Here is a 12,595-nt window from a genome sequence, read left to right on the forward strand (position 1 = left end):
CTGATGAGGGGTAGTACTGGAGTAGCAGCAAGTTTGATGTTAAAATCTTCAAGGAATAAGGGAGAAATGACTCAGGGCTCTGTTGATGGCTGAACCACGTACAGGTCACAGGTTGTATAAAGACATGAGTTTCAAGGCTGGCCATTTTTAAAGGGGGGAGTAATGGTCTAGAACAAGATTTCTCAACAGCAGCATTATTAATACTTTGACCTGTATAATTTTTCATTGTGGGAAGCTGTTCCAAATTGATCATAAGCAACATTCCTGACTTCTCCCCAAAAGATGCTAGTGGCACCCTGCTCCCAGCTGTGGCAAGGAAAAATGTCTGAGACTTTACTAAATATCCTTGAGGGGCAAATTCACTCTTGGTTGAAAACCACTGATTTTAAAGCACCAGTGCTCAGCTAAAGAACTGTTTCCTGACCGCTGGGCCCAGTGATTGATTATAAGGAGTGAGGAAGAGCAAGTAATACTCTCAGAGGATTACAGGGTCGTCAGGGCTTCTGGGAAGATCAGATTTTGGTCAGAGATAGGGCTGAAGGGAATCTTTCCAGAAAAGGGTTTAGCATTTGGTATCTTCAAATTTACAGCTACAATGTAGCTACCTCCTTAAGGAGGAAACATATTCCATGATGACATGACAGTCAATGTGTTTTGTCTAATTATTTCACTTCCTTTGCCTGAGCCAACTCATCACTCTAATGAGTCACTTCTTAATGAATCTTACAATGCAGACTTCAATAATTATATTTAATACATGCTGTGTTTTTGCTATATAAGAAATCAAATATCCCAGAAGAACACATTGAATTGAATGTGAACACACTGAATATATACAGTGAAGACCTTGGCAGAGCTGGGGCACCAGTCCTTCGTCTCCCAAGAATTCTCTTCCGTTAAGCTGGCATGCTCTGGGAGCCAAAGCTTGTAGGTAATTTCCTAGATATGCAGACAAAGATGAAGATGACTCTCTAGAAGACAAGGCTGTAAGATGTAAGGACAATGAAGGTATGTCGATCACCTGGCATGAGTAAATCTGTAAGGAATTTGTAAGGTCCTATTTCAACAGCATTCCCCTTTATTTGCTGGCTACATGTCTGCTGCTGCTGCTACTGCTGCTAAGTCACTTCAGAGTCGTGTCCGACTCTGTGCGACCCCATAGACGGCAGCCCACCAGGCTCCCCCATCCCTGGGATTCTCCAGGCAAGAATACTGGAGTGGGTTGCCATTTCCTTCTCCAACGGATAAAAGTGAAAAGTGAAAGTGAAGTCGTTCAGTCGTGTCTGACTCTTAGCGACCCCATGGACTGCAGCCTACCAGACTCCTCTGTCCATGGGATTTTCCAGGCAAGAGTACTGGAATGGGGTGCCATTGTCTTCTCCTACCCTTGACCAAATAGTAACCTTCTAGGCTCTAGGGGCTATGAGATGAACATGGTGTAGAGGGCAAGTGGGGGACACTCCCACCTAAACAGCAGTATCATATTATAATCCATTTAAGGTGTGCTAGCAACTGACTGAGCAACTTCACTTTGACTTTTCACTTTCATGCATTGGAGAAGGAAATGGCAACCCACTCCAGTGTTCTTGCCTGGAGAATCCCAGGGACGGGGGAGCCTGATGGGCTACCGTCTATGGGGTCGCATGGAGTCGGACACAACTGAAGCGACTTAGCAGCAGCAGCAACAAGTGGACACGAGGAAAGGTTTTTATTCTTTGAGGGAAACAAATATCTAATGTGTAGCTCAGGGAAAATTTTTTTAAAGTTATGTATCAAAAAGTTAAGGAACTAAATTACTCCCATGAGCTCTAAATTCCAATGGCATAGGTACTTCCGTGCCTATACAAAATAGAAGGTAGCCTTCTAGGTATAGAAATAACACTTTTTTTTTTGAGGGGGTAGCCTACAGTTTATTGGATTAGATTTTGCTATTTATAACTGAGACCACATCTACATACTATTTTGTTAGTCTACATGGATACATTATTTCTAACAAGTTTAGATTTATGATGAATGGGCTCAGTCATACAAAAGCATGTGCACACACTCATACTAATTGTCTTAACAACAGTAGTGCATACGTTATACACCTCCTATAAAGCCAGCTTTGATTAAAAACTGCAAGTTTCAAAGATCAATCTGATTTTGAAGATGATCTAAGATACACACTGTGTGATTCTAAAGTCTATTTTAGTCATTTTGTACAGTAGCTATCTTACTGGACTACAGTACATATTTTTTAAAAGGACACTGATGAGGGGCACCATCTGGCATTTAACTTAAACCAGATAGCCAATTACCTCCCCCTCCCTCTGGCCAAGAAGACAAATGTAATGTGGTCTCTGGTTGGTACCCAATTGCCCACACGTGCCATCAGTGAATAACTCACAAAGAGGTCCTCGGATTTGAGGGTATAACATAAGGCACTTTGTTTTTAATTCTATCAGTTTCTTCAGAATTAAGGTCTGTGGTCCTCTGGTGATCTGAAGCCATGCTGGCCACAGCTGTGACCATGGACGCAGGAAGCCATCAGAGGGCCACTGTCCTCAGTAGACTCCTCGGTGCGCTCTGCCCACCTGCCCACGTGCATTCCGACTTCTCCGTAAACTTCCCACAGCACGACCAGTGGGGACGTCCTGGGTGGCCTTTGTGTCCGTGGCCACAGCCTAGGTACCCACCTGCATGGTCCAAAGAGAAGAGGGAAAAACCATTAGAAGGAAGTCCAGCAGTTACCATGGAAATTAACACTCCTGGCTATATTCAGACTCATGGATATTTTTACATCTAAAAACAACCCAGCGAGAGAACAAGCTCTCGGATGCCTCTGTAGTTGGGAAGACTCTCAAGACAGATGATAGCAAATCAATTAAGGTTAGCTGGAATTGTAAGAACAGTGTTATTTTAACACTCTTAAGGAGAAGAATTGGTTTGGATTTTAACGTAACAAAATCTAAATAAACGAGAAGGGCAGAATGCTAGAAATAAACAGAATAGATCCTGAAGTGTTTCTATGCAGGTTTACAACAGCCTATGTTAAGGCTCACCGTAAGAGTTAGGACAGGACAGAACACCGAAAATAATTAGATTTCTTGCCTGGATGCTGACCTTTCTGCCCACGTTTCCTTCCCCCAAGAAAAGAGCCAGACTTGGTTCAGCTGATTTATTCATCTGTTCTCCCATCCCTGGAATTTCTTTAAGGTTTCAAAAGGAATAGGATGGGTTTATGTTTTTGACAGTGCTCGGGCTGTTGGAAAGGGTACAGGCTGAAACTGACCATCCCAGGGGAAGCACAGGGCTTCTAGAATCAGTGAACTGTATCAAAACTAGAAGCACTCAGAACTTTTCATCTTGCTGTTTCCATTTCCATAACCAAGAGGCTTTACATGAAACTTTTAGAACTGTGATACATTTAACATGCACAGACTACATTCCTAGGAACAAAGCCTGAGTCTGAATATCCTGACCCTGGTCACGGTGGTGGCTGATCCCACTGCTGGGAGACAGGCACAGAGGGAGAGCAAGGGCTTTCCGGAGAGACTGGTTCCCCTTACCTGGCATGGTGCCTCCACACGCGCAGCGAGCAGTTTTCTGGCCTCCACTGGAGCAGAATGTGCAACAGTGAAACACGCCTGGGTGTGAGCGGTGCCTTTTCCTCACGGTCACAGTGAACGGCGAGCCCTTCAGTGTTCAGACCAAGAGCAAAGAACAGTGCCTCATGAGTCAACAGGCGTGTGCTGAGCATCACACAGACTAAACAGAGCATAAGTCACAGGCCCTGCCCCTGGAGGGATGAGGACAGTAGAGGCAAACAGTGACTGGGGGTCAGCTGGGTGCTCAGCTGGACAGGGCCAGATACAAATGCAGTGAGGGGCATCAGGGAGTCTGTGCTGCTGCCCCGGCACGCAGACCGCCTGACACACTGAAACTGTTAGTTGCTCAGTCATGTCCGACTGTTTGCAACCCTATGGACTGCAGCCCGCAAAGCCGCTCTGTCCGTGGAATTCTCCAGGCAAGAATACTGGAGCGGATTGCTGCGCCCTCCTCCGGGGACCTTCCCGACCAGGGATTGAACCTGGGTCTCCTGCATTACCGGCAGATTCTTTACCATCCGAGCCACCAGGCAAGCCCTAGTAAACTCAACTGTGCTTTCAAGTCACTGACTTCGGTCTCCATCTCCTCCACTCCTGAGCAGTCTAAGAACATCTGTGGTCCCTTCTCCAATTTCTCAGGCACACACTCCCATCCCTCACATCCTAAGCCAATTCCTTTCCTTTCATCCCTCCATCCTGGACACAACTGTTTACCCATCCACTCATTCTAGGTTGGTGAAATTAGATGAAATGGAGGAAGATTAGGCATGTGGTTAATAATTCTCGTATTAGAAATTCTCCCACCTGCCTTCTTTCCTTTAAGGATAATTTTCCTTCTTGAATTTCTACCCTATGCTAAACAATAAATATTTAATGAGTGTTGCTATCTGCCTCTTCCTATATGAGAATCCCATACCATGCAAAAGCACAAAGCAGAGAGGCTTGATCTCTCTTCCTTTAAAGAGTTTAGTCTTTTTTTTTTTTTTTGGCTACATGGTATGTGGGATTTTAGTTCCCTGACCAGGGATCAAACCTGTATTCCCTGCATTGGGAGTGCAGAGTCTTAACCATGGGATGGCCAGGGAAGTCCCTACAATCTGTTTTAAAAACAACTTGGGAGTTCAAACATGTGCTTTCAAATTCCGATTTTTCTACCCAGGTACTCTGTATTGCAGCAAGTTTGTTTTCTTGGTCTAATTGGATGATCCTTATGTTTGAGTGGTTTGTTAGAAAAGTGGAACAATGTCTGAAAAAATATCTAACCTATCTTGCATCCTGTAAGTAGGCAAGCAGCAAGTGGCTACTATGAGTCTTCCTAGGGCACAGGCCACAAGCCTAACACATCCTGATGCTCTATGGTGTTTTCTTGTCCCTGTCAGTGTTAATTTCCCGTTGGGGGAAACCCTCTGGCAGCTTGTATGTCAGCAGAGAGATTCTGCTGGACATGTTGAGTATTACTCAATTTTTAAAAATTCATAATCTCTAAACCAGAAAAGTGTTACATATGTCTGTGGAGGTGATGTAGTAACCATGGTAACAGAGAAGCATATATATATATATGTATATATATACACACATATGTATACATATAAACAGAGTAGAGAATTATCTGGGCAAATGATTAGGCAGAGAGTTGACTGATAAGTTACAGGAGAGGGCATAACTCTCCCAGTGGTTGGTATTCCAGTAAGTCCATGTCTGGTCATAGTCTGAACAAAGCTGGAAAATCCTGAGTGAGGTTATATTTCTTGTATGTGTACATACTCATCTGCTGGTAGATTGTCCACTGTGATCAAGGCATCTTTCCCAAATTAAGAACTCCAGTAAACTAACTGGGAGAATGATAAAATACAGGCATAACTGCTAAGAGGTGAAGTTGGGATAAAGAGGTTTTAGGGTCACCAGTATCCTCTAGTAAGAATAAGAGCTGCAAAATTTGGGCCCTTTCTCAAGTGAGGTGAAGTAAGAAAGAAGAGAATCCTGGTCAATCCCTCTACACAGCTGGTCCTGTGTGAAATGTCTCTACATTCTAAGATGACAAAACCGGGGCGGGGGCGGGGTGAAAGGTCAGGGAAGTGTAGGCAAGACCTCACTCACCTGCACGTGCTGCTCCTTGACACAGACCAACACAGTATAGGTGCCAGGTTCCTTGGGTGTATAGGAAACATAGTATGTCCCATCCTTGTTATCATGGACCATCGTTTTCACGGGACTGTATAGAAACGGGAGTTCAAAAATACCACTTATTCTCACAAAGCCTGCTTCAGCTGCCTGCTGATTTAGGATGTAAACTCTACCATACAGCCAATATTAATTTTAAGTGTCCCCCAAGCAGGATGTGTCTTCTCTGTGTCTCAGAAAGTAACTTTACAATAGAAGGTAACATCAATCCTCATTTAATCTGACATTCAGAAGAATTCCTGAAAACATTAGTGTTCTCTCTAATCAGCTCCTGTTGTACCTCCTGCTCTTCTTCCTCCCTCCTCCATCCTCCAATCCTGAAGACTTTGCTTATAACTTCGCTCCCAGCACAAACAGTAAACATGGGGCTGAACTTTGAGAAGGGCACCATTCAGTCTAACACAGAATATTCTGCAGTCTATTCAAAGCTTGGAATAAAGACAGTCTGCGGGGGCAGATGAGACCTTTGGGAGAGAATCAAATACGAGCCTAAAACCCACACAAGGAATTGCATCTGGTTCACATGGTCCTATGGCACTTTTCAATGCCATCATGGGGAGGTAGGCTGGAACTACTGCAGTTACAGCCCCATGACTGCAAAGAACATTGGATTTCCAGGTCCATGATGCCTGGGTGCATGATACAAACCTGTCTTTCTTATCTTTAGGGATTACTGTGACTTGAACGTTGTCTCCTCCCCTGCCCATGCTCTCTCCTGTTGCATCCTTACAAAGCACGATGAAAGAGGCTGGCTGTTTCTCACGGGCTCTGTGAAGATCTGTGGAAGATAAACACTCAGTCCTCAATCTCAAAGGCCATCCGTAGTGACCGCATCCCCAGATCAGACACCATCTCGCTTTTTCCATTTAGTACAAAAGGTCGTGTTTCCGGTTTCCTCCCTTTCTTTTCTCTTCCTGTCTGTTTCCTGGAGCATACTTCTTGGGAGTCACTTCTGGTGAGCCTGGTTCTCTCTCAGCCAGCAGCAGCTCTTGGACTGTAAAGGATCCTGGATCTTAATTTCAGCCTTAAGAAAGCTTTGAAAAAACTCAGGCTTGACGTATGTATTCAGAGAATAAAAGAGAGGCTGTGCTGTGTTGTGCTTAGTTGCTTAGCCGTGTCCAACTCTTTGCAACCCCATGGACTGTAGCCTACCAGGCTCCTCTGTCCATGGGGATTCTCCAGGCAAGAGTACTGGAGCCGGTTGCCATGCCCTCCTCCAGGGGATCTTCCCAAACCAGGAATCAAATCCAGGTCTTCCACATTGCAGGTGGACCCTTTACAGTCTGAGCCACCAGGGAAGCCCCCAAAGAGAGGCTGGTAACCCCAAACTACCCTCTCCAAGCGACAGATCCTGCTAGAAGAGGCAGGAGGCACAGGTAACCAGTTCAGACTCTTCATGCCTGAAGTCCTCTACAGCATGGTAGCTGTGCCTAGGCACTGGAGGGCATATTCAAAAGCTACAGCCTCTGGTCCAGGGTTTCTCTGATAGCTCAGATGGTAAAGAATCTGCCTGCAATGCAGGAGACCCGGGTTTAATCCCTGGATTGGGAAGACCCTCTGGAGAAGGGAATGGCTACCCATTCCAGTATTTTGCCTGGAAAATTCCATGGACAGAGGAGCCTGGTGGGCTACAGTCCATGAGGTCGTAAAGAATCGGACATGACTGAGCAACTAACACTTTCACTCCATTTCTGGTTCAGAAGACAGATGAAATAGACTTTTTTACCTGGGGTCTGTGAACTATTATGAGGCCTTCTGAGGGGCAAAGAATCTCCTGAAATCTTATGCTCAAATGAGTGGGCATTTTCTGGTGGAAAGATCATTCTCAAAGGGATCTGTGACTGCCAAGCAGGTAAGAATTCCTGGCCTGGGTCAGGATGGCTCTAGAATACAATCTTCCTGTGAGAACTGATCTGTGAAATAGGTTTGAATAAGGTGCTTCCTTTAGGAAGAGAACACCGTGGTCAAAAGAAATTGTTTCTCCCCCTCCTGACAGAAATGCCTACCATATTCTTTTCAATGCCAGTATCTGGCTTCCATGAACCAGAAAGGGCATCAAAGAAAGCAAACCATCATCGCTTCTTCCTCACTCCTCAGAAATTCTCTTCAGAACCATCCTCTCTGAACAGGCAGGATTTCACACACTCGGAGGTCTATGCTGATGTGTCTTATGGTACTGCCTCGGTTCTGTCACCTGAGAGAAGTGGTCTGATCCTGGAGTTCCTTGGTTGTTACTACTTTTCTCAACTGGAAAAGGGTCAAGCCTCACCCCTGTCTGGGATCTTAGGTGCAACCTGACCAGAACAAACCAGAAAGAAAAGGACAAGGGAGGGATCACCATCTGTTGGATGGGTATGACTCTCTCTAGCTGAATGAAGGCTGTAGCTGAAAATGCCACACGTCTTTGACACCATGTCCTGCCACTGCCCTTTCCATGCCAATGGGAGATGTCGCCCTACCTTCCCCTTGGAGGACACATTTGGCTGGATCGACCTCTTTGGTGTTGATGGCCCCGTAAACTTCATAGCCACGGCACAGGCCTGCTTTCTCCTTGGGAGAGAAGGTTATCTTCTCGCTGACTCCGGGATGGGCACTGTATTCCACTTTGTTCAGCTTGGTGAGCCGTTCCACCACCACCCCCTTGGTGATGAGGATCTCCAGGTCGGAGCCGCTGGTCAGCAGGTGCTCGGTGAACTCCACTCCCGTCCGCATGTCTGCCAGCAGCTGCTCCAGCTGTGCCTTTTGCAGCTGCAGAGAGTTTTCCTTCTGGACTCGGATGTCTTCCAGCTGCTTCAGCAGCTTGTCCCGATGCTCCTCGATGGCCTTGATATAGCCCTCGGAGAAGGTGCGGATGTCGGCGGCTACGGCCTTCACCCGCTCCTGCAGGGCGCTGTTGGTCCCTTTGATCTGTGCCAGGGCCTCCTCCAGGGCCTCCACGTGGGGCTGGGTACCCCTGAGCAGCTCCCGCACGGAGTCCCCATGCTTGTGAATAACGTTGCTAGTGAAGTCACAGGGGTGCTCCCGGTGCTCCCCCACCACGCAGTCCCGGCACACAGGCTGGTCGCAGAGCTCGCAGAACAGCCTCAGCTCCTCTGCAGGGTGAGCAGGACACAGAATGGGCTTCCCAATCTGGCTGTAGCCTTTTAAGTCTTTCAGGTCCACCATGGTATGGTAGGTCGTCTTCTTCTGCCGCCTAGAGGCAAACAGAGGCAGGAACAGAAAATGAGGGGACGAGTCTAGCAGGGAAACAGTCCGGCAATTTTAAGGGCATGGGTTCTGAAGTCCAACACATCTGGGTTCAGTTCCTCGTTCTAACCTCTTACTAATCACATGAGTCTCTAGGATTCCAGTTCCTCCTCTGTACACTGGGCTAATACCTATGTGAAAAGGCTGCTCCATGGGACAAAATGATAGTAGGCTAGGGCTCTCTGGCTTGGTGCATGACTTTTGCAACATTAGAGCTACCTCCTGGAGCTTTCCCCAAAGAGTTCATTTGTCAAGTTTAGGCGAGAGCCACAGCCTAGTGCTACGGCAAGCTAGAGGGGAGAGTTTGGCCCCAGCAGCGAGATGAGACCTGTGCCAGATGGCTTGGCAATAAACTTCAGGCAGTTAAAAAGCAGCTAGCTGGGCACAACAGAGTCTCCCTCAGCTTTCATCAAACTCTCTGGGAAAGCATTTCCTTTGACCAGTGCCTCCACCACCCAAAGCAGCAGGCTAGAATTTTCTAGAGGAAAGTCATCAACATTATTAGAAAGAGTAAAATCAGTGGTCAGTAGAATCAAAGCTCTCTTTTAATTCCCTCTTTTTACAGCCCTCTAGAGATTCAGGGAAATCCCCAGAAACCTCGGTGACTGTTCAGAGTTACACCATGTGTTTAGTGTTTTAGCAATGTCAAGCTTACACGCCTGTTCTGGCACCAGCAGAGTGGCTGTGGACAAAACAGGGTCAGCTGTTTAGCTGGCAGCAAAGTAGTCATCATTACATGGTAAAAATAGAAGGACTGAAGACTGCTAACTTGTTCTGTTGGTGAGGCCAGAAAACACCCGGAAGGCAGAACTTAAAAATCACTGTAGCTAATCCTGAAACATTCGCCATTTCATATTGTGATGTTCTGGAATGGGGGGAGGTGGTCTGAAGGCACAAAGTGATTTCCTGTGACAAACTGTTCACCAAACACCATAAAAGACATAATCCCCACCCCAAGTCCATCTCACCAAGTTCCAGAGTACCTCTAGGGTACAGGGCAAAGGTTGAGGTGGTATCCCACCAATCAGCACCTTATACTGGGAAGGCAACAGAGATGAGTAGAGAAAACACAGCAGGCAGGCAGAAGATTGGGATTTTAAATTCAATTGTTATATATCACTTACCAGTTATGGGACCTTGGCATACCACATACTGCTGAGCTTCAGTTTCCTCCAATAATAAATAGGGGTGAAAACAGTGCCTGCTTTTCTGAGTTCCAAGGATCAAATGAGATTGAGGGCAGGGGATCTGCTATCATACTCTTTCTCTAGCACCCCATACAAATGATTGATGAGCCAAGGAAACTGGGTAAGAGCTTTGAAAAGTGAAATGGACCCTGCAAACCTGTGATGCTATTATTACCATGGGTATTATGTAAAGGCTGCAAAATTTAACTACTGTTCTGGAACATCTGTAATCACACTGTATACTGTTCTCTGACCTTCCATGGCATTTGAGCTTTCCTTTCCATCTGCTCACCAAGGGATTTCTCTGCCTTGACCCCTCTTTATACTCTGCTCTTAAGCCTTACCAGGTGGGTTTCCCATCTTTACCTATGAGCCTGGCAGCAAAAGTGGCAGAGATTGGCTTTGCAGGTCTGACACCTCTTCTCCACTTCCCTGTCGCTGCACAGGTCACACACCAGGCCCTGGCCTTCCCCACGCAGACTCTCCAGCATCACGTCATTCATGGCCAGGTGGTCTATGGTTAAAGCCTTCACTCCACCCATGGGCAGGTCCACCTGAGCATCACATACCGGACAGAGGATGCCAATCGGCGGCTGCAGAGCGCGCGGCTTGAGTTTCTGGAATATGGACCCCTCAGAGCTTGTGTCAGATTCTCCCCCTCCGATGTCCACTACTGAGAAGGGTTCCAGCTGCTCCAGACAGGTGGTGCAAACTGTGTGCAAACAAGGCAAGAGCCTGGGGGCTTTGAAAAGCCCCATGCACAAAGGGCAGTGAGTTTTGCCTGAGTTTCCAGCTGTGGTTCCACTGGGGAGTTTGCCCACGAAGCCCAGCAGCGGCCTCTTCTTTTCTGCCATATTCCCCACGTTTGTGCTCAGTATCAGAAAAGGCCCTGGGCAGTTCTATAATGAAGTAGCAGGTGATTAGGCCCACCCAAAGAGACAGTTTCCAAAACTTGTACAGAGACCATGGGAACTCTCTCTTCGGCAAATCAAAGGGCAGAAAGGAAAAAGAGTATTCCTCAAAGGAGCCACCCACAGATCTACTCAGCAAGGCCCCCTCCTTTGCAAGGCATCCCATACCAGACACGCCCAAGCCCTCCTCTGCCCCCCAAGTCCTCCCCGGAAGCGCTTCCAGGTCTAGGTCTCCAGCTAATCCTGCTGTCGACTCCTAGATCCCTGCACCTCTATCACCCTCTACTACCACCCACCCCACCGCCGGCCCCACTGGTCCCACGCCCGACACGCGACAACTGCCACGCCCGCCCCCGCGTGATGCACTTGGGGGTCCTCCGCTCCTTCTTTCCACCCGGTCCTTCGCGGGAGGCACGCGGCGGACAAGAGAGTTGAGAGCCCCCGCCGGCTTCTCGGTTGCCACCACCTCCCCACCCTTCGGTCCAAGGTGCCCGACGGCTCCGGCCCCGCCTCGCACCAATCCCGGGGGCTACTCAGACGACTCCAATCACCGTCAGAGAGGGGCGGCCGTCGCCGCTGCGAGCCCCGCCGCCCTCCAGAGTGACACCACCAATATCCAATAAGCTTTGGAAATTCCACATCTTCGCTGGTCCTCTCCAGGGAGAGGCGGTATCAAGCAAAGGGCCGGGGGCGGGGCGGCCTCAGGGCTTGGGCCTCGGAAGAGAAAAAGGGTAAGGCTGTGAGTGAGCGGCATAGTATAGCCAGCGTCACCCCTTTACGGCGACTGTCTCCCTCTCTATGGCTCTGGCGACCAGAGAGGTCAGAGGACAACTTAGAAAGCTTCGCTGATGTGCCACGGGGAAGGCTTCCTTTGCGCCCTCGGATTGGTCCCACGAACCCACCATGGGGCCTCCCATTGGTGGCTGGCGCTGTCAGTTGCCCCAAGCTCCGCCCAGGGCTTGTCGAAGGGGAGTTGAAGGGGGAGGGGTTTTCTTGGTTCCCGAGTCCTCAGAAGCGGCGAATGGGGTATTATCCTTGGCTGTACTGTGAACCTGCGCGTTCCCCTCTGGGCCTCCCAGTTTATTTTAATTCAGGAGTCCTTGAGGCCATGCATGCGGGTCACCAGAGCTTCTGGAAGCGGCTCGCTGGGTCCTGGCATTTTCTGGGCACCCATCAGGGAGCTGTTGGACCAAGGTCTAGCTTTGCCTTCGTGTGGCGCTCGCCGGGAAGCTCGAATCCCGGTTCCCTGGGGCTTGAGAAGCTGTTGTTTCGTCCGTCGGGGCTAGAGGTGCCGATGACTAAGGAGTTATTTGTCAACCAGAGTTCTACAGTTTTGTGTAAGAGAAAGAGGGCAAGTTTGTCTCGCTGTGGGTTTTTTTTTTTTTTTTTTTTTTTAATCAGAGAGGGCCCATGACTGGTCCCAATGGTATAGTGACTGGTCACAATGGTATAGTGGAAGATGTCAAAGTAGGATAAGTCC

The 12,595-nt window shown here is 48.0% G+C and overlaps 1 protein-coding gene across 1 annotated transcript; it reads right to left on the reverse strand.

Moving 5' to 3' along the window:
* TRIM45 (tripartite motif containing 45) lies at window positions 1,649-11,880 on the reverse strand. The gene is made up of 6 exons (XM_005677806.3): window positions 10,571-11,880; window positions 8,231-8,964; window positions 6,420-6,549; window positions 5,688-5,802; window positions 3,552-3,678; window positions 1,649-2,678 (listed from the first exon to the last, which is right to left on the reverse strand). Exons 1-6 carry the CDS (start codon window positions 11,056-11,058, stop codon window positions 2,530-2,532), a joined length of 1,743 nt encoding a protein of 580 aa, XP_005677863.1. The 5' UTR covers window positions 11,059-11,880; the 3' UTR covers window positions 1,649-2,529.

The sequence above is a fragment of the Capra hircus genome, chromosome 3 (genome assembly GCF_001704415.2).
Source record: "Capra hircus breed San Clemente chromosome 3, ASM170441v1, whole genome shotgun sequence".
Classification (NCBI taxonomy): Eukaryota; Metazoa; Chordata; class Mammalia; order Artiodactyla; family Bovidae; genus Capra; species Capra hircus.

Coding starts and splice junctions, on each gene's coding strand:
- TRIM45 (XM_005677806.3), bottom strand. CDS start 11,058: ATGGCAGAAAAGAAGAGGCCGCTGCTGGGCTTCGTGGGCAAACTCCCC. Junction 8,965..10,570: donor TTTTGCTGCCAGGCTCATAG/GTAAAGATGGGA, acceptor GTTTGCCTCTAG/GCGGCAGAAGAAGACGACCT. Junction 3,679..5,687: donor TCAAGGAGCAGCACGTGCAG/GTGAGTGAGGTC, acceptor TGAACACTGAAG/GGCTCGCCGTTCACTGTGAC.